Below are 20,137 nucleotides of genomic sequence, written 5' to 3'. Positions count from 1 at the left end.
ATTGTACTTGCCTGATATTACCAATTAAAAAGCATTAAAAAAAGAAAAACATTTGTCACACATAGGGATTGTGAAAATTCCAAAAAGTGCAGTTAAATGACCATACGTCTGGACTTTGTGATCCATGTGAAGACGAGGACTTAATGTGTCTGTCGTTGACCAATGTGTGCCTGAGTGTTGTCATTTTAAAATTCACACCTTAATCATACATCATTCAATTGTAAATGTGTATACAGTACAATGTCTTTCTTTCATATTTTGTAGCATTTTCAACTTCAAACATGTCTAACTATAACAATATTTAATCGCAATTAATCCGATTCTGTCAATAGTTAACTTATAATTAATCATGATTATTCGCAAATAGAAGTTTTTTTAATCTATAAATTGTGTACCTTTGACAGATCATTCTCAAGTTTTTATTATTATATACAAGGGACTGGATAAGTTCTTAACTTTATGCATAAGTCTATTAAACACAATGCTTGTTTTTAAACAAAATGAACACTAACTCTTTTACAGAAACCCAAAATCAAACATACCCTCTCACAACTACCTACCTCTTATGACACACGTTCACTTTATAACAAATCTTTACTATAAATTACAATAATACAAATAAGAAAATAATGTGTATGTGTGTTGGCGGAGTGGCTCAGGTTTCATGCCAGTCGTACACCACCATGTTGATCAGAGATAGGTTTTCCCATTACGGTTTCAATGTGCAGTTGGGGTTGTTAAATATTTTAATTAGACTATTAAATTTGGATTTATCGTTATTATTCCCAGGTTATTACTTACCTGCATTATTTAAATTGTTAAAAACGTTGCAGAGTTTGAACTCTTACCCACTTGTTCAGAGAGCATGCAGCTTCACACTGTACTATTAATCTTTGAGCTACATACTTTTGAAAAATCATAATTATTCACAGGTTGTCACTCAATTGAATGTTTCATTTATTAAAAGTCAGTTTTAACAATGCTGATCAACCTTGCCAAGATTTGAACCCTTACCCACTTGTTCAGAGGGCAACTAACTTAACCCACTTTTATTAAGCCTCTTAATTTTGAGCTACAGTTAGTGTTAGGGTTTTCCATTAAGGTAAGGGTTTAGGGGTTTGAGTTGTCTTTAATGTCCAGTTAGGGTTAGGGTTTTCCATTAGAATTTCAACGTGCAGTTCCGGTTTCCCATTAGGGTTTCATTATAAAGTTAGGGTTAGGTTTTCCCTTTAGGGTTTCAATGTACAGTTGGAGTTGGTAATATTTATAATCAGACTTATGAATTTAGATTCATCATGATTATTCCCAGGTTGTTACTCACTTGCATTGTTAAAATGATTAAAAAAGCAATTTTTAACAACTCTAATCAACCTTGCTGGTATTTGAATCTTAAACCATTTGTTCAACGATCAAACATTTTAATCCAATGAACTTTTCAGCCTTAATATTTAAGCCGCAGTTAGGATCAGGACAGTGGTTCTTAACCTTGTTGGAGGTACCGAACCCCACCAGTTTCATATGCGCATTCACCGAACCCTTCTTTAGTGAAAAATAAAATGTTTTTTTTTTCAAATTCAAGACAAAGTTATATGTTTTTGGTAACACTTTAGTATGAGGAACATATTCTAAGTAACAAAGACTTAATTTAGAGTTATTTAGTGAGGGTTAGGGTTAGGGTTAGAGGGTTAGGGTCAGGGTTAGAGGGTTAGGGTTATAATAAGGCCATGCCGAATAAGGCATTAATAAGTACTTAAAAATGACTAGTTAAGAGCCAATATGTTACTAATTTGCATGTTAATAAGCAACTAATTAATGGTGAATATGTTCCCCATACTAAAGTGTTACCATGTTTTTTTACTGGTGCACAAAATGAACCGTGCATGAACATCACCTTGTTCAAAGAACAAAACCAACACAGTGCATAAACTCACAACAAATTACACACCTGCAAATCAGTGTGACTTCTGCTGTTGCCGTATCCGTAATACGCCGATAGGGAGAAGTTTTTATTTACACGATGAGTCGGGTGTGTCTTGACCTCCGCCGAACCCCTGTGGCCGACTCACCAAACCCCTAGGGCAGTGTTTTTCAACCTTTTATGAAGCAAGGCGCGTTTTTTTCATAAAAAATTCCGGCGGCACACCACCAGCAGAAAACGATAAAAAATGAAACTCCTTGCGCTGTTATTTTGGTGGCCCTTCCTGTTTTGTTGGTGTTTTCCTGTAGCAGTTTCATGTCTTCCTTTGAGCGCTATTCTCCGCACCTGCTTTGTGTTAGCAAGCAAGGCTATTTAAGTTGTTGCTATCCTTCTTTGTGTGGACATTGTTGATTGTCATGTACGGATGTACTTTGTGGACGCTGTACGTTTTTGCTGTCGTCCAGCATTCTGTTTCTGTTTACTTGGTAGCCAGTTCAGTTTTACTTGTGTTTTTGCATAGCCATTCCTATGCTTCATTGCCTTTTCCTTATGTTCATTTTCGGTTTAAGCAAAATATAAGTTTTTACCTGCATATTGTGATCACAACAAACCATCCTCGTCTCACCCGACACATTCCGACTTTTACAAAGCAATTAATTACCAGCTGCCACCTACTGGCATGGAGTATTACGTGGTTTACCCTGCCGAGTTCTACACAGCACAGACACTAAGCAACGGCGCATTATTTACAGATTATAATTATGGATTTGAAAAAAATATTTTTGGGACCAATTAGGTGAAGTTGCATAATTTCCCACGGCACACCAGACAATATCTCACGGCACACTAGTGTGCTGCGGCACAGCGGTTGAAAAACACTGCCCTAGGGTTCGATCGAACCCAGGTTAAGAACCACTGGGTTAGGGATTGTCATTAGGGTTTAAATGTGCAGTTAGGTTTTCCCATTAGGAAAACCTAACTTTGGATTGTTAACATTTTTAAGTACTTTTGAATTTTGATGAATGATTATTCACAGGTTATCACTCACTTGCATTATTTAGATTATTAAAAAAAGCTATTTTAAATAATGCTAGTTATTCTTGTTGATATTTGAACCCTTACCCACTTGTTCAGAAAGCATGTAGCCTAACCCACTGTACTATTAAGCCTCTAGGGTCAAAGTTAGGGTTAGGGTTTTCCATTAGAGTAAGGGTTAGGGGCGAAGGTTGTCCTCAATGTACAGTTTGGTTAGGGTTTTTAATGAGGGTTTTAATGGGGCTGGTTTAATTGGGGTTGTTGACACCCAAATGGCAGGCGGTGGATGTGGATGGCTTTGGCCTTGTTGGGAGAACCTCTTGTTGGTCTTTGGAGTTAGCTTTGCCTTCCAGTGTGAACGTTCCTTTGTCCATTTCTGCTCTGTGTTTGTTCCTGCATAAGGTTGCAGCATCGGTGTTTACAGTGCACACATTAATCACAATTTAAAAAAATAGTGCTGGCAAAGGAACTCAGCATCGTGTAGTTATTACCGTGTTTCCTTTTGACAACCATAATTCAAACAATAATTTCAATAATCCAATTACACAATTTACACAGAAATCACAACACAACAAAACATGCATCTGTCACAATGTCAGAAGTGTAGTATTTGGAATTATGTACAAACCCCGTTTCCATATGAGTTGGGAAATTGTGTTAGATGTAAATATAAACGGAATACAATGATTTGCAAATCCTTTTCAACCCATATTCAATTGAATGCACTACAAAGACACGATATTTGATGTTCAAACTCATAAACCTTTTTTTTTTTTTTTCAAATAATTAATTTAGAATTTCATGGCTGCAACACGTGCCAAAGTAGTTGGGAAAGGGCATGTTCACCACTGTGTTACATCACCTTTTCTTTTAACAACACTCAATAAACGATTGGGAACTGAGGAAACTAATTGTTGAAGCTTTGAAAGTGGAATTCTTTCCCATTCTTGTTGTATGTAGAGCTTCAGTCGTTCAACAGTCCGGGGTCTCCGCTGTCGTATTTTACGCTTCATAATGCGCCACACATTTTCGATGGGCCGCTTACGTGGAGTGATTTCTCCAGATTCTCTGAACCTTTTGATGATATTATGGACCGTAGATGTTGAAATCCCTAAATTTCTTGCAATTGCACTTTGAGAAACGTTGTTCTTAAACTGTTTGACTATTTGCTCACGCAGTTGTGGACAAAGGGGTGTACCTCGCCCCATCCTTTCTGGTGAAAGACTGAGCATTTTTTGGGAAGCTGTTTTTATACCCAATCATGGCACCCACCTGTTCCCAATTAGCCTGCACACCCGTGGGATGTTCCAAATAAGTGTTTGATGAGCATTCCTCAACTTTATCAGTATTTATTGCCACCTTCCCCAACTTCTTTGTCACGTGTTGCTGGCATCAAATTCTAAAGTTAATGATTATTTGCAAAAAAAATTTTTTTATCAGTTTGAACATCAAATATGTTGTCTTTGTAGCACATTCAACTGAATATGGGTTGAAAATGATTTGCAAATCATTGTATTCTGTTTATATTTACATCAAACACAATTTCCCAACTCATATGGAAACAGGGTTTGTACCAAGTTGAGTATAAAGGTATAATTTCAAGCACTTTCATTTCAACACTCAATTCATTGCATTGGGTCAATGATATTTCCACCACAAGTCTTTAATACCTTGAACCATATCTTCTTTCTTTATATAATGGCATTTTTTCCATAATAATTTAAGACTGATCTAATTCATCATTAAAATTTTATTTTTGTAGAAGCTAAGGAACAAATCCTTTCTTGCTTTCCATTTTAGTGTGCATAATTCTATCAGAGATAGATATATTTGAAGCCACCTTTTTTAAGATTTTACTATTATCAACATGGTTCTCACAGTTGACCTTATCAGCTCGTATTTTATTTTTAGGTATGCAAATGCCCAAGTAGTTCACTTCATCTTTTGGTTGGGCAATCATGTGGAGTGAGGACTTCACATTTGTCTAAGTTTATTGTCCAAAGCTTTTTAAAACAAATTCCTAATTATTCAGGCCACTGGGATTTGGTTATGTTTTTTGTTCTTCTTAAATGGCGGCGTCATCATCATGTTGACTTTGCCATATCTCATTTCCCATTACTTTCTTTCTATTCATTTTTCTATTCATCAAAATAGTTAACATCACTGCCACCATTAGAAATAGTAAAGCTGAACTTCCTGAACATTGTCTTATTCCTTTCTTTACATTAATCTTTAACATGTTCTTTTTTGTCAACCATAAACGTCTGAGGCAACTCTTCAATCCCTATCCTTCTTGCTTCTTAAATAATTTCCTTCAAATCGATATTTGCACAATGAAATGTTGTCATTTGTGTTTCACAGTCTTTAATCACTGAGTTGAACTCCGCTGCCTTCAGCAGGCTATCAATCATGGCACTGCTTTGTTTGATTTGCTTGCCAAGGTCTGCACATTTTTTCAGCAACTTTCTGTTCAACGGTTAAGATGGTCTCCAGGATGGCATTGATGGAGACGTCAGCTCTCTCACCTTTGCCTGCAATTTCCAGCTTTTTCTCTGTTGATGCGGCGCTGTTTTTCTTAGCGTTCTCTTTTGCTGGACGTCGCCGTCTTTGTAGTACGGCTGTGTTCCAAGTTCTATCACAGGGGTAGGGAACCTATGGCTCTAGAGCCAGATGTGGCTCTTTTGATGACTGCCTCTGGCTCTCAGATAAATCGTAGCTGACATTGCTTAACACAATAAGTGTTAAGCAAGGCACATTTTTTTCATTGATAAAATTCTGAGGCACACCACCAGCAGAAAACATAAGCAAATGAAACTCAGTAGCCGATACTGACAATAAAAAGGTTTTCTCGCAATTGTTTGATATGACTTTAAACCATAACCAAGCATGCATCACTATAGCTCTTGTCTCAATGTAGGTGTACTGTCAGCACCTGTCTCATCACGCCGTAACTTATTTTGAGTTTTTTGGTGTTTTCCTGTGTGTCTTGCGCTCCTATTTTGGTGTTTTTTCCTCTTTTGTTGGTATTTTCCTGTAGCAGTTTCATGTCTTCCTTGAATGCTATTCCCCGCAGCTGCTTTGTTTTCGCAATCAAGACTATTTAAGTTGTGCGGACGCACTCCTTCTTTGTGGTGACATTGTTGATTGTCATGCCATGTACGGATGTACTTTGTGGACGCCGTCTGCTCCACGCGCTGTAAGTCTTTGCTGTCGTCCAGCATTCTGTTTTTGTTTACTTTGCAGCCAGTTCAGTTTTAGTTTCATTTTGCTTCAATGCCTTTTCTTAGCGGCACTTAGTGATCACGACAAACCATGTTCCCGACATCTACAAAGCAATTAGCTACCTGCTGCCACCTACTGATATGGAAGAGTATTACACGGTTACTCTGCCGAGCTCTAGACAGCACCGACACTCAACAACGGCACATTTGCAGATTATAATTACTGGTTTGCAAAAAATATTTTTAACCCAATTAGGTGAAATTACATAATCTCCCACGACACACCAGACTATATCTCGCGGCACACTAGTGTGCCGTGGCACAGTGGTTGAAAAACACAGCGATAAGTAATGAATAATTCCGCTGGTAATCACATTGTTAAAAATAACGTTCAACATATAAAACATAATCATGCATTTTAATTCATCCATCCATTTTCTACTGCACCTGTTCAAGAAGTCGCATTAATGGTAAGAACTATTTTATTCATTATTGGTTAGCTTCGGAATAACAATGTTATTAAAAAGAAGAAGATACTTATTATACGGTACTCTTAAAATGTTACTTACTTAAAAATGCACACATTTAGTTGTATTCAGTGTTAAAAAATATTATATGGCTCTCACGTAAATACATTTGAAAATATTTGACTTTCATGGCTCTCTCAGCCAAAAAGGTTCCCGACCCCTGTTCTATCACATCATTTCAGAAAGCATGCCAATGTGACCGCACCAACCTCAACTCCCTTTTCATGGGCTTTAGAGAAGACACATCTTTGCGGCATTTCTTGCCACATCTAGCAAAGTACTCTTCAGTTAACCACAAATATTTCAGAATTATGGAACACTTGCAATACAGAATGGCTTCAGACCAATTTATTGGGCTGAGAATATTATTCATACAGTGTATGACAATTGTAATTTATAAACAAAAAAAACACAATCAACAGATACTCCTGCAGAATTCTTATTGTGGTAACATTCATTCAATATTTATCTCTTTTAAAAATAATTTTCAATTAAATATTTGAAAAAATATGCATGATATTTAACATAATGAGCCGTTTGCTCCATTTAGAATTGAAATACACACAAATGCGACCAAAACACTTGATGCTCTTGCAACCCGCCCTTTTCAATCTTTCACTGCTCAGCACGGGATTCGAACCCGTATCTTCCGACATGAGAGACGAGCGTGCGAGCTACCTAGCTACTCCGAAACCAGCACTGCTCTTGACGTTGTCAGGGAGTGAGATTTACCAACGTACACATGGTTGGCTTCCGTTTCACTCTGAGGCTGCAGAAACTTGAAATATATCTTTCAAAATTTTGTTGTTACATTGCATGGAGGAAATGAAACATATTTTCCAACCACAAGAAGATAGAAAGAACATACTATAATCAACCAAACAAATACTTCCGTGTTTCTTATGTTGTTTGTTTCTGACAAAAACATGTTCGTATCAAAATGTCTGACGTGGTTGTAAAGTGAGGAAAGGGCTCGGTACGAATGTATGTGTTTGTGTTTGATACCCTTCACAGTTCTCAATGTAAAAAAAGCACAGCCAAGTTAACCAAGTTCCTTAATTTGGGATACAATCAATTATTTCCATCACACGAGAGACACGTCTGGTTGCTCAGTGGTCCCCCAATTGCGCTCGTTCTTCACCTCTGACACGTTTGCTCCTCAAATGGATCCTATTTTAGTAACCATTCATTCACTGAAAGAGAGGAAAAGACAAAAGGCGTAGACATCTTTTATCAGTAATGCAATTGTAAACATTAAAAACAAATGACAAAATGCATTGCTCCACACCCATTTTAACCAAAGCACATGTTCATGATGCAGTGTTGTGTGCATGCTGAAGAGCATTATTCTTGGCTTTTTTTATTTTTTATTTAATGCTTTCACTTCAATTTCATTCTCATTCATCTTCAGCTTCATTAAAAATAATTCACACATGTATCATTTGTGTTGTAATGTAACATTTTTTATGTTACGCTTTCTCAATTCCTAAAGATAATAAATGCACCTTAAACATGATTAGTGCTTCGAAGCCAGTAAAAAAGTGTGAATAGCACATAACTGTGGCGCTTTCAAAGACAGTCGAGGAGTTCGAAACAGAGGCGTCAATAGCTTTTAAGAAGAGGGGAGGCTGAGCCACCTGGAGATGCACTAATACAAATATAATAATCTATTCAGTAATAATATATGATCCACTGAAGATAATCCTGTATGAACGAGCTCATCTCGACCTTACACAATGAAGTAAAAGGAAACTGACAGATTTATGATCATATTGTAATGAATAATAAGGAGGTTATGTCATTTATTTATTTGAAGTCACATTACGACCACTTTATAAAGCCGGTTTTAACTGAAGTCATGCGATAATACACTTTTTTAGTACATGTAAACGTAGAGTTTGTGTACGGGGGATGGCAGGAGGGCCCTTCCTGAGTCTTATATATGGGGGCCTAGCATTTGGTGCGATGCGCCTGCTTAAATGGGATACATCCGTCTGGACATTTCAATAAGTGTGCACACTGTAGGGTTGTACAGTATACCGGTACTAATAAATCACCGCAGTATTAATTCATCATAAACAGTCCTATACTAATTCTGAAAAATACAGGTTCCCTTTTCTTTTTTTTTTACGTCGTGTCATTGCTGGTTTTACGAGCAGAGGAGCATGTTCGACAACACACTCGCACAGAGTACTAACAGGTAGACACAGTGTGGAGACAGAAAAGGGAGAATGGATATATTTTGTCTTAAAAACTAACGATAAAGGTGAAGCTACGACACTAAAACGCCGCTCAGCAAGATGTACTTCAAAACATGGCTAACGAGTTAGCGGCTAACGTCCATCCGCAGTCAGCAGTGTTTTAGCAACTTCTAAATCACTCATCTTTGCCTCGACGTCGACAATTACGGTCAGCTTCTGACAAGTATCATCCCTGCAGGACGAGGAATAGCTAAACATGCTTCAGTGCACATCGTAGGAGGACACAATAGCTCACCGCTAACAGCAAACTAGCGCATCACAATGTAAACAAACGCCATGGGTGGATCTACACCTAACATCCACTGTAATGATACCAAGTACAATAGCGTATCTAGTCAATACTACTATGATTACATCAATTATATTATGTTTATAAACTCGGGAAATACGTCCCTGGACACATGAGGACTTTGAATATGACCAATGTATGATCCTACTGGATCGATACCCAAATTTGTGGTATTATCCAAAAATAATGTAAAGTATCAAACAACAGAAGAATGAGTGATAATTACATTTTAACAGAAGTGTAGATAGAACATGTTAAAACAAAAAATGAGCAGATATTAACAGTAAATGAACAAGTAGATTAATAATCCATTTTCTTCCACTTGTACTTAATAATTTTGACAAAATAACAGGATGATAAATGACACAATATATTACTGCTTACGTCAGCAGCTAAATTAGGAGCCGTTGTTTGTTTACTTTATACTAAAAGACAAGTTGTCTTGTATGTTCACTATTTTGTTCTTTGATTGCAATAAGAAACATATGTTTCATGTACCGTAAGATGTTTTGTTCAAATAAAGCCATCAATGGCATTTTTTTGCGGTCCTCTTTATTTAGAAAAGTATCGAAATACATTTTGGTACCGGTACCAAAATATTGGTATGGGGACAACTCTAGTACTTAGATCCCAAGTACACACATTGTGACAGTGTGGCTTGCACAGGAAAAGCCGAGGCTAACTCTGTTTGCTGGCTCTCAGTTTGTGTGCAAAGCACCTAATATGTGGTCCAATCCATTACGCCTGACATATGATACTACTGACTGTTAAAAAAAACAAAAAAAACAGGAGATGACACAAGATCTCATTCACACTTTGTTGTTACACACTTACTGGAAATGATGATCAATATTTATCTTTTCCTGCTCATTACTTTCCAATGCCATGGGTTGCTCCTCAACGACCATTATTTCAAGTTAGTTCCTCCCCTATTGCGGGTCTTACGTGTCCAGGACTGCGCATGCGCACACGCCATTTTAGGTGCAACATCCAGGTACAGCCAGTGCATTGCATTTTGCCGCGCTTCTCAGTGTGAACACACTTAAAAGACTGCGCAAATGGCCAATTGGCACACAGCCTGTTGTTGCCATAGGTTACAAGAGTTACCTGTTTTTGCTTATGCAGCTTCTTAAGCACGTACGTTTTGAATGTGTCAAAGATGGATTCATTTCTTAACGCTTCATTTCATAGTGAGCATGCTAGTGTGTGTGGTCGTCCCCATGACTTCACAAATAACAAGTGAAAGCAAAACATTTGTGAAGATAAAGAAGTGTTATTTTAAAGGCTAAAAGGACCTCAAGGATGGGAAGTCCTTTTCATTTGGATGAAAGTATCAGGCGCACTGTTTGATTGACAGATCAGTGCTGTGCTGGGCTGTCAAAAAGGTCAAATTCTTAGATGAACACTCAGGTCTACATGCTGGGGTAGCTTTGTCTCAAAGCTGCCCAGGAAGGTTTCTAGGTCCCTCTGGTAGTGCTGGAGGAGGTGGTCGGAGACAGGCAAATTGGGCACAGGAAAATAGAAAAAAGTTTAAAAAAACACTCACAGTTCATTTTTTTCATATTCCATGTAGATCGCTATTCAACATAAAGTCAGTCATTTTATTATCTGAATGATTACAGATCTTAGTGGAATTTACAATCGTTTAATCTTTTAAATAGTGACTAAAAGTATACTTGTTACAGATGTTAGAAGTGTGTTGTCCAAGTACCGCATTTTTCGGAGTATAAGTCGCACCGGAGTATAAGTCGCACCTGCCGAAAATGCATAATAAAGAAGAAAAAAAACATATTTGTCGCACTGGAGTATAAGTCACATTTTTTGAGGACATTTATTTGATAAAAGCCAACACCAAGAATAGACATTTGAAAGACAATTTAAAATAAATAAAGAATAGTGAACAACAGGCTGAATAAGTGTACGTTATATGAGGCATAAATAACCAACTGAGAACGTGCCTGGTATGTTAACGTAACATATTATGGTAAGAGTCATTCAAATAACTATAACATATAGAACATCCTATACGTTTACCAAACAATCTGTCACTCCTAATCGCTAAATCCCATGAAATCTTATACGTCTAGTCTCTTACGTGAATGAGCTAAATAATATTATTTGATATTTTACTGTAATGTGTTAATAATTTCACACATAAATCGCTCCTGAATATAAGTCGCACCCCCGGCCAAACTATGAAAAAAACTGCGACTTATAGTCCGAAAAATACGGTAAAATGGGGAAAAAAGGTATTCAACTCCCTGCTAATTTAGAAAGTTTAGCCCCTTAGAGAGATATGAAAAGTACATATTTTTTATGGGCGGTTTATTGTAACAGAGAGAGACAAAAGGTAAAAAAAATAAAACATTTGTTTGGGGTTTTTTGATCGCGTGAAACAAGTATTTGAACTCGGTTAAGAAATCCTTTTTACAAGTACAAAGGTTGGACGTTTCTTGTAGTCTGGGCCAAGGCTTGCCCCCCGCCCCATATTCACGGCGGAATGCAAGAGAAGTCCCTGGCTTCCGACTTAGATCGGGGCGTGACTCAACGTGGGTGTGGGTCAACGTTGAGGCACGCCACTTGCCCCCACATTGGACCGCCAAAGAAAAACGTGTGCAGAGCGAAGAAGAAAGTTAAAGTTAAAGTACCACTAATGGTCACCCACACACTAGGTGTAGTGAAATTACCCTCTGCATTTTAACCCATCCCCTTGTTCCACCCCCTGGGTGGTGAGGGGAGCAGTGAGCAGCAGCAGTGGCTGCGCTCGGGAATCACTTTGATGATTTAACCCCCAATTCCAACCCTTGATGCTGAGTGCCAAGCAGGGAGGTAATGGGTCCCATTTTTATAGTCTTTGGTATGACTTAGCCGGGGTTTGAACTTCCGACCTACCGATCTCAGGGTGGATCCTCTAACAACAAGGCCACTGAGCATGTTTAGAAGTAAATCAGTTTGCAAAACGGAGGTAAGCAAATGTTTCTTTTTTGTTTTGAGGTGCTATTTTGCAATATTTGTGACAGACAAGGAAATAAGGAAGTAACATTATTTTATTTTTGAAATAGGTACTGCTCTGTATTAGTGATGGTCAGATGAAGCCTCATGAGCCATTGAATCACTTGAGCCAATTGGTACGAGAGTTTCTGGAAGCTTCAATGCATGCTTTGGCACAAGACTCGACCTGCTGGAAGGCAATGATTGGGGTTGCTAAGTGTCAATCACAGTTGCCTGCTCGTCGCACAGAAGATCATTCACAGGAAAACAAAATGATTTATAAAATACACACAATAGTTGCCGTGTTGCTGTTAAAGTGATGACTGAAATCATGTTAATCTTTAAACACTGCATTACCGTGGGATCCCACTGGACTAGCAAAAGGGTGGGTTTAAAAAATGGGTACATGGCTTTACAGGCTTAAAGTCTGATCAATCATGTTTGGAACGCTACACATAATAATATTCTCTATTAATCAAGATTAAATTCTGACTCAAAGTAGCATTGTAATCAGATGTCTTTAAAGGTGAACTACACTTTTTTATTTTATTTTGCCAATCATTATTCAAGACAACAGATGACAGATTTAAAATGCATTCTAATTTGTAAATAAAAGTAAATAAAAGTCTGCTTACAGTGGAGCCAATGAGACCTCCTCTAAATCGCCTATGAAATCCAATAAATACCCATTCAAAAAGCAAATCATGCCTCTCACCTGGACAGAAGAACTTTAAGGATGTATTCCGACAAGTTGGGACACTTTGACCGCCATTTAGGACCCAGAGATGGCGAGAACGACACAAAAAGACGGTTGGGGCTCCACCCCGTTATTTCGGGAGGATTATGTGGTCATTCATCATCTAAATGGGAATATATGATCATCCTAGCAGTCGGCATCCTAATGACAGCAGACCTTGTACAGTAACTGATATTTTATCATGTTTGTTGGCTCTCAAAGTCTGCAGTGAATAATAATCAGTGATGAAAAAAATAAAAATGAAATTAATGCGCAATGTATGCTTAAAATGATCAAAATATGTACATATTAAATATTACTATAAATGTGCCCGGTAATACTTAACATATATACTTACAGTACATCATGTATATAAAACCTTAATGGAGGTGTTTAGATGTTTTTTTAGGGCTTTATAGGCAGAATAGAGAGGCCCAACATAGACACAGGAAAATACTCAGTTTTGCTCCATGCTGGACCTGAGCGCTGCCTTGTACACAGTTGATCATATACTATCTTAATACAGAGTAGAAAACTGGGTGGGAATATCTGGTTCTGTTCTTAATTGGTTCAAGTCTTATCTGCATCACAGGACATACATTGTTGAAATAGGTAACTGTGTCTCTGCCCAAATGGCTATGACCTGTGGGGTTCCTGATTGCTTGATACTTGGACCCCTAATATTTAACTTGTACATGCTGCCATGAGGCCAACTAATACGCATCTTCAGTGTGTCCATTGAAGATGGAAACATTATGTTCATCTTCAATGATTCTATTTTCTGATTTTAATTTGAAATATGCCATCCATCTATCCATCTTCTTCCGCTCATCCCAAGCTTGCTTAGGCAGCAGCCTAAGCAAAAAAGCCCAGACTTCCCTCTCCCTAACATCTTCGTTCAGCTCCTCCCGGGGGATCCCGAGGCGTTCCTAGGCCAGCTGGGAGACATAGTCACCCCAACGTGTCCTGAGTCTTCCCCATGGCCTCCCACCAGTCAGACGAGCCCTAAACCCCTCCCCAGGGAGGCGTTCAGGGGGCATCCTGACCAGATCCCGAACCACCTCATCTGGCTCCTCTTGATGTGGAGGAGCAACAACTTTACTCTGAGCTCCTCCCAAATGACAGAGCTTCTCACCCTATCTCTAAGGGAGAGACCAGCCACCCGGCAGTTGCAGAGGCAAAAACATGGGAGGAGTTCAGGGACAACTTTCGGATGGCTTTGAAGTGATTCTGGACCATCATCCGCCGCCGGAGGAGGGGGAAGCATTGCACTGTCAACGCTGTGTATGGTGCGGATGGTGTGCTGCTGACTTCTATTCGGGATGTTGTGGATCGGTGAAGGGAATACTTCAAAGACTTCCTCAATCACACCTACATGTTTTCCTGCGAGGAAGCAGTGCCTTGGGAATCTGTGTTGGACTCTGCTATTTCTGGAGCTGAAGTTGCCGAGGCGATTAAAAATCTCCTCGGTGGCAGGGCCCCATGGGTGGATGAGATCCGCCCTGAGTTCTTTAAGGCTCTGGATGCTCTGGGGCTGTCTTGGTTGACAAAACTGTGCAACATTTCGTGGACATCGGGGGCGGTGCCTCTGGATTGGCAGACCGTGTCCCTCGCGAGGTTCTGTGTAGAGTGCTCAGAGAGTATGAGGTATCTGACTGCCTGACTGTGGCCGTCTGTTCCCTGTATGATTGGTGTCAGAGGTTGGTCAGCTTTGCCGGCAGTAATTCGGACCCGTTTCCAGTAAGGGTTGGACTCTGCCAGGGCTGCCCTTTGTCACAAATTCTGTTCATTACTTTTATGAACAGAATTTCTAGGTGAAGTCAGGGCGTTGAGGGGATCCGGTTTAGAGGCTGCAGGATTAGGTCTCTGCTTTTTGCATATGATGTGGTCCTGATGACTTCATCTGGCCAGGATCTTCAGCTGTCACTGGATTGGTTTGCGGCCGAGTGTGAAGCAACTGGGATGAGAATCAGCACCTCCAAGTCTGAGTCCATGGTTCTCGCCCAGAAAAGGGTGGGGTGCCATCTCCTCGTTGGGGGGGGAGATCTTTCCCCAAGTGGTGGAGTTCACGTGCCTCGGAGTCTTGTTCACAAATTTGAATTTTGATTTTATATTTTTATTTTTGTCTTATTTAAATGTTCTGTAAAGCACTTTGAATTACATGTGTATAGTGACAATAAAATGCATTCTATTCTATTCTATTATGTACGCAGATGATTTGGCCATTATATCTCCCAGTAGTGCAGGGTTCCAACAGCTTCTTAACATATGCTAAGACTATGGAGTCAAGTTTGACATCAAGTATAATGCCACAAATAGTATGGTAATTATATCTAGGACCAAGGAGGATCAACATGTTAATTTCCCAGGTTTGTACTTGTCTGGTCAAACACTGTCTGTGTGCAACAATGTCAAATACTTAGGCCACATCATCAATGACAAGATGGAGGATGATGCTGACATGCTTAGACAGAGAAGAATGCTGTATGTCCAAGCCAAAAAATATGCTGGTGAGAAATTTTCATTACTCTTCTGATGAAGCGAAGGTGTACTTGTATAGAGCTTACTGCACCCCTATGTACACAGCACCCCTCTGGGTGAGGTTCAAAAAAGAGAGCTTGCGCAAACTTGAGGTTGCATATAATGACTGTCAGAATCCTGCTCGGAAAGCCCAGGGGTAGTAGTGCCAGTAAGCTTTTTTGTGATTTAGGGATAAACACCTTCCACGCCACCCTGAGAAAACTGATTTTGAAGTTTATATATAGACTACAGGGGTCCGAGAATGATCTTATTATACAGATAGGTGTAGTTCTGTTAGGTACCAATAATATATATAGAAACACTGGTATCTGTGCCTTTTATAGAATGTGTAGATGCCTTTTTAAAAGTATATATATATATTTTTTTTTTATTGCTGCTTTTATTTATTTATTAGATGCCTTTTACTGAATATGCACAAGCACTGTTTTTAATATTATGTGCTAATGCCTTTTATACTGTATTTTGTTTGTTTTATGTACTGTATGTGATTGTATGTCTACTTGGACGTTGGAGTCTGCAGTAAAGCTTGATTGATTGACAGTATGAATGATGTTTTTGGGCTCACAATTTCTCTGCATCCAAACACATCAAGTCCACTTAATGCGAAAGAGCTCAATTTTGATTAATGTGATCACATTAAATTCAGCCAGGCCTTGTCTGAGTCATTCAGGTGTTCATTGTCAAATATAATACAGCACTGTATTTGTGTCTTCTTGAGCAGATGGATCTCAATCCATTACAGGAAAGTGTGTTGCTAAAGCTTTTATGGCTGTCTGTGGGCATATCTTCCTTGACGTCAATAACCAGCTTCTCTCTTGCAATTCTGGGCTGGTCTGTCATCTTTCTCACAATCATCCTTACCCAACAAGATTCAATCTTGCATGGAGCTCCAAGGCAAGGGATTTGTAATCTTGTATTTCTTGCATTTATAAATAATGTTGGTCTGTTTTTTACTGATCTTTTTCTTCCTGTCCTGTGCAGGTCTATAAAATTGACTACTAGGCCTGGGCCAATACATTTTTTTGCATGATGACATGTTTACAAATTATTGCAGACAAACTATATTATTGTCAACAGTATTTTGAGACCAAACTAATCACTGATGTAATGATAATACATAATAATAATAATGCAAGTAAACCTTTTCAAATGCAATAAACGTGTATTTCTTGTATATACACAAATATAGACAAGCAAAAAAAAAAAAGGCTCACTAAAGTATTGACAAACAATGTTGCGCTTCGATATTGAACATGTAGGCAGAGGTAGAGTTGTACATTACATAACTGACAATGAAGTTAGGACCTTTTTAAACAAAAAGTGAAGAGCAACAACCTTACAGTATAAGCAGATGTATTAACAGTCATATGCAAAAAAACGTAAGTCTGGCAGATTCCAAGCGAGAAACACCGACATAACATGACAACATGACAAATGTCTGTCAAACGTTTGCAGCGTTTTTCAAAATGCTAGTTTATAACAGTATTAAAGTACAACATGTCTTTGGTGACATATCTCCCGTCCAAAAGCAGAACCTAGTAACTCACTTCTAGCTGATTTTGATAAAACAAACGAAAACCAATCTATTTTATATTAAGGTCCCATCCATTCACAGAGATTTGATTTCTGCTTTGTTGATGTTAATTGGTATCCGCAATTCCAGCCTGCAATTTTATATTTTATATCACCTAGTAACTCCAAAATTATTATCAGCTCAGTTTTGACCAAAATTGAGTTACTGGGTTTTGCCTTTGGACGGGAGATATGAACCACGCTTTCTGTGAGCACACACTATTTTGCACTTCTTTGTTTGCGCCGACCTTGTTTGCCAAATACCTCAGCGAGTGTGGAATGCCGGGACACAGGCTCTGCATCTTCGTGAGTCACGTCTTTTAACAATTGATAATAGTGAGTCGGGTGCGTGCTTTACAAGTGGGCATGCAAGTTTGTCCCGTTAGATCATTTATGTTGGCATCCTTTACACGCAAACTTGGCAAACATGCTCCTCAGGATTGATAATCTCATTTTGTTTCAAAGGTTTAAAACTAAAATATTCCCATACTGGTGCCGTGGTATTTAATTTTGCAATCATTTTGCTCTCCATGTTTGTTACTGTGCTGGTCACTTGTTGAATGGTGTGATGCTAGCGAAGCCGCCTGTCCGCACAAAGACACTTCGTGAATGACAAGAGGGTTCACGGCCTTCGTTTGATTCCCCTATGGCACAACCACACGCAGTTGCTGAAAGCGCTGCAAAAAGTGGATGCTCTAGAAGCGCGTATCGACGCTGGAAAAATTACTGACTTCATTTTCATTTATCGCTCAGTTAGTTGACTTATCGAATATCGGGCCGGGCCTCAAGACAACAAATGAGCTAAAATTGGAGGACTTTTCTTAAGGGACTTTTTTGTGTGTTTCATTAACTGCAGATGTCTCGTTCACGAACTCGACAAGTTTTTTTTAACTGCTCTTTACCTGCAAGCCGTTCCTTTGCATGCTTAAATAAAGCTGAAACAAAAATAACCTACAGTTAATGCATTTTTTAATTTGTTGTACATTCTGTCTCTTTGGTAAAATATACCTACCATAGAAATAATGTATTGTTCATATCTTTGTGACGGTAAACTTGAAAACATTATCAGGCGATCAAACACAATTTTTCCCACTGTAGTGTAAATTGAAATTCCCATTAAGGATTACAATCGCTTTAAAGGAGCCATATGTAAGAACTTCATGTCAAGTCATCATTAAATGGCCCTGATATGTCAGAAGGCATTAATAAATCATGTTCTTTTCGAATACCTCTATGACTGATAACAGAAGTTCAGCCTAGATATGCTCATTTCAAAATTAGACTTACAGCCCCGAAATCTTGTTACAGTTTTGATTTCGATACCCTGTCCTGCACCGTTTGACCAATTAGAAAGTCTGTGAGTGTGTCACATCCCGGTTGCCAGTTACGCACCACCATCTTCGTCTAGCTACTGCCACTGGTAAAGTTACCAAACATGTCAGACCTTAGTAAATCTCCAAGGTCTCGTTACGATTCTCAACTTATTTATGACAAAGCCAGGAACATTTGTATCAGGGATGCATTTGAAAGATGGAGACGATTGAAGGCGGAGAAGATATTTTCATCTGACGCCAAACTTGCTAATTTCCTCCTTGATAGGTAAGTAAGGCCTTTACGTTTTCTTATTACTTGTAATGAATGGAAATAGACATTTCGTATATAAACCATATTGTCCAATACAGTCTATGATCTTGTCTAACAAAGCTAGTATGTTCGTGCAACGAATGCTTTGCATGCTAGCGCGGTCAATGGGAGCATACACATCGACATATAGGCTAACGGGGGAAATATATGCCCGTTAGCCTGTATGTCGATGTGTAATTGAACTGACAGGGCAAAATATATTTTCGACAAATAAAATCTGTGTGGATATTGGTAGTGCCAGTGCCTATTTCGTTGTCAATATGCTGATACGCTGTGGGTACCAACATTAGCACGGCTGTCATGGCAATATAAAACATATGGAGACAACCAAATCACATGATAAAAGAATTACTCATTTGTGTTTGCATATTGTGGACTACATGTACCAATTTATATAGCAATCTGAAACTTTTGAAACAGAGTAGCCTACGGGCATACCTTGGTAAAATGTCTCCTCTTTAGTTTTGAGCATATATTAGGCTGCTAAGCATCCTCTACTTATTTTCACCAGTGTACCCATTGCTAGCGTTGGTTGTAGTTTGTTTTAGTCTTTGTTTTCTGATAGTACTGACAATAACCATATGATTGCCATTTGTTGTGATATTGTACGCATTCATGATGTACTTCTTCCTGAAAATAGCCTAATTTCTTTGTAAAATGGGTTGGTTAGAGATGTGTTATTGACAAAACGCTTGTCTATTCAGCTATTATGGTCCCAGCACCTCAACCCCTAGTAAGAGTCAGTGGAAGTTTGACTAACCTTGGAGTAGCCCAGTAGATCGAGCTGGATTCGGCTGCGTATCTGGCAACCTCAGATAGAGTCAGGGAGAGGGGGAGGGGACTACAACATTTTGACCGTGATTGCAGTACCATTTCTGGCCAGATTCCTACATATGGCTCCTTTAATTAAAATCAGGTCTACACTTTACCTCTGTACTGAAGTTTATGAACCCTGTTGTTGGGGCAGTCTTTGCCCTGCATGCTGAAGTTGATATTGGTACGGATGCAGCGGTTGATGAGAGGCTGAATTGGACGGATGTTGTCACTCATACTCAAAAAGATCTGAGATGGCTGGTTTTGGCTCAGAAGACGCAAAGAGTGCATCTGAGAAGAAGAAGTGGAAATATCTGTCAGGCTAATTAGGATTCAATAATCCTGTTCTGGTCTGCAGAGTAATGATTTAATCAGCGATGTGCCAATATATGTTATGAGTATTTCTGATCTCGAAAGACTATGCAGGCTCACCTGCATGCGTGTGACGTAAACTGGTTTGTTCATCAGAATCCATGTGGCAGTCTCAAAGCATGGCGGGATGGTCATCGATCCATCATAAGTGATAAAACTACTTGTCTCTGGATAGATGTCGTCGATGTTCAGGCCTGTCAGAAGGTATGCATCATCT

At 38.9% G+C, this 20,137-nt stretch overlaps 1 protein-coding gene across 3 annotated transcripts in view; it reads right to left on the bottom strand.

Moving 5' to 3' along the window:
• Nucleotides 1-5,121: 5,121 nt before the first annotated feature.
• ca10a (carbonic anhydrase Xa) overlaps nt 5,122-20,137 on the bottom strand; it is a 72,826-nt gene continuing 57,810 nt past the window's right edge. For 2 of the 3 annotated variants that reach the window (XM_061967023.2, XM_061967026.2), the window contains 3 exons: nt 19,981-20,135; nt 19,665-19,839; nt 7,911-12,429 (listed from right to left, as the gene is read on the bottom strand). In XM_061967023.2, the coding sequence (XP_061823007.2) occupies nt 12,401-12,429; nt 19,665-19,839; nt 19,981-20,135 (359 nt within the window). In that variant the 3' untranslated portion in view covers nt 7,911-12,400. The other variant, XM_061967025.2, reaches the window with a different exon arrangement.

The sequence above is a fragment of the Nerophis lumbriciformis genome, linkage group LG11 (assembly GCF_033978685.3).
Source record: "Nerophis lumbriciformis linkage group LG11, RoL_Nlum_v2.1, whole genome shotgun sequence".
NCBI classification, from domain to species: Eukaryota; Metazoa; Chordata; class Actinopteri; order Syngnathiformes; family Syngnathidae; genus Nerophis; species Nerophis lumbriciformis.
Note: the sequence above shows the minus strand (reverse complement) of the source record. Positions and strands in the feature narration are given on the sequence as shown.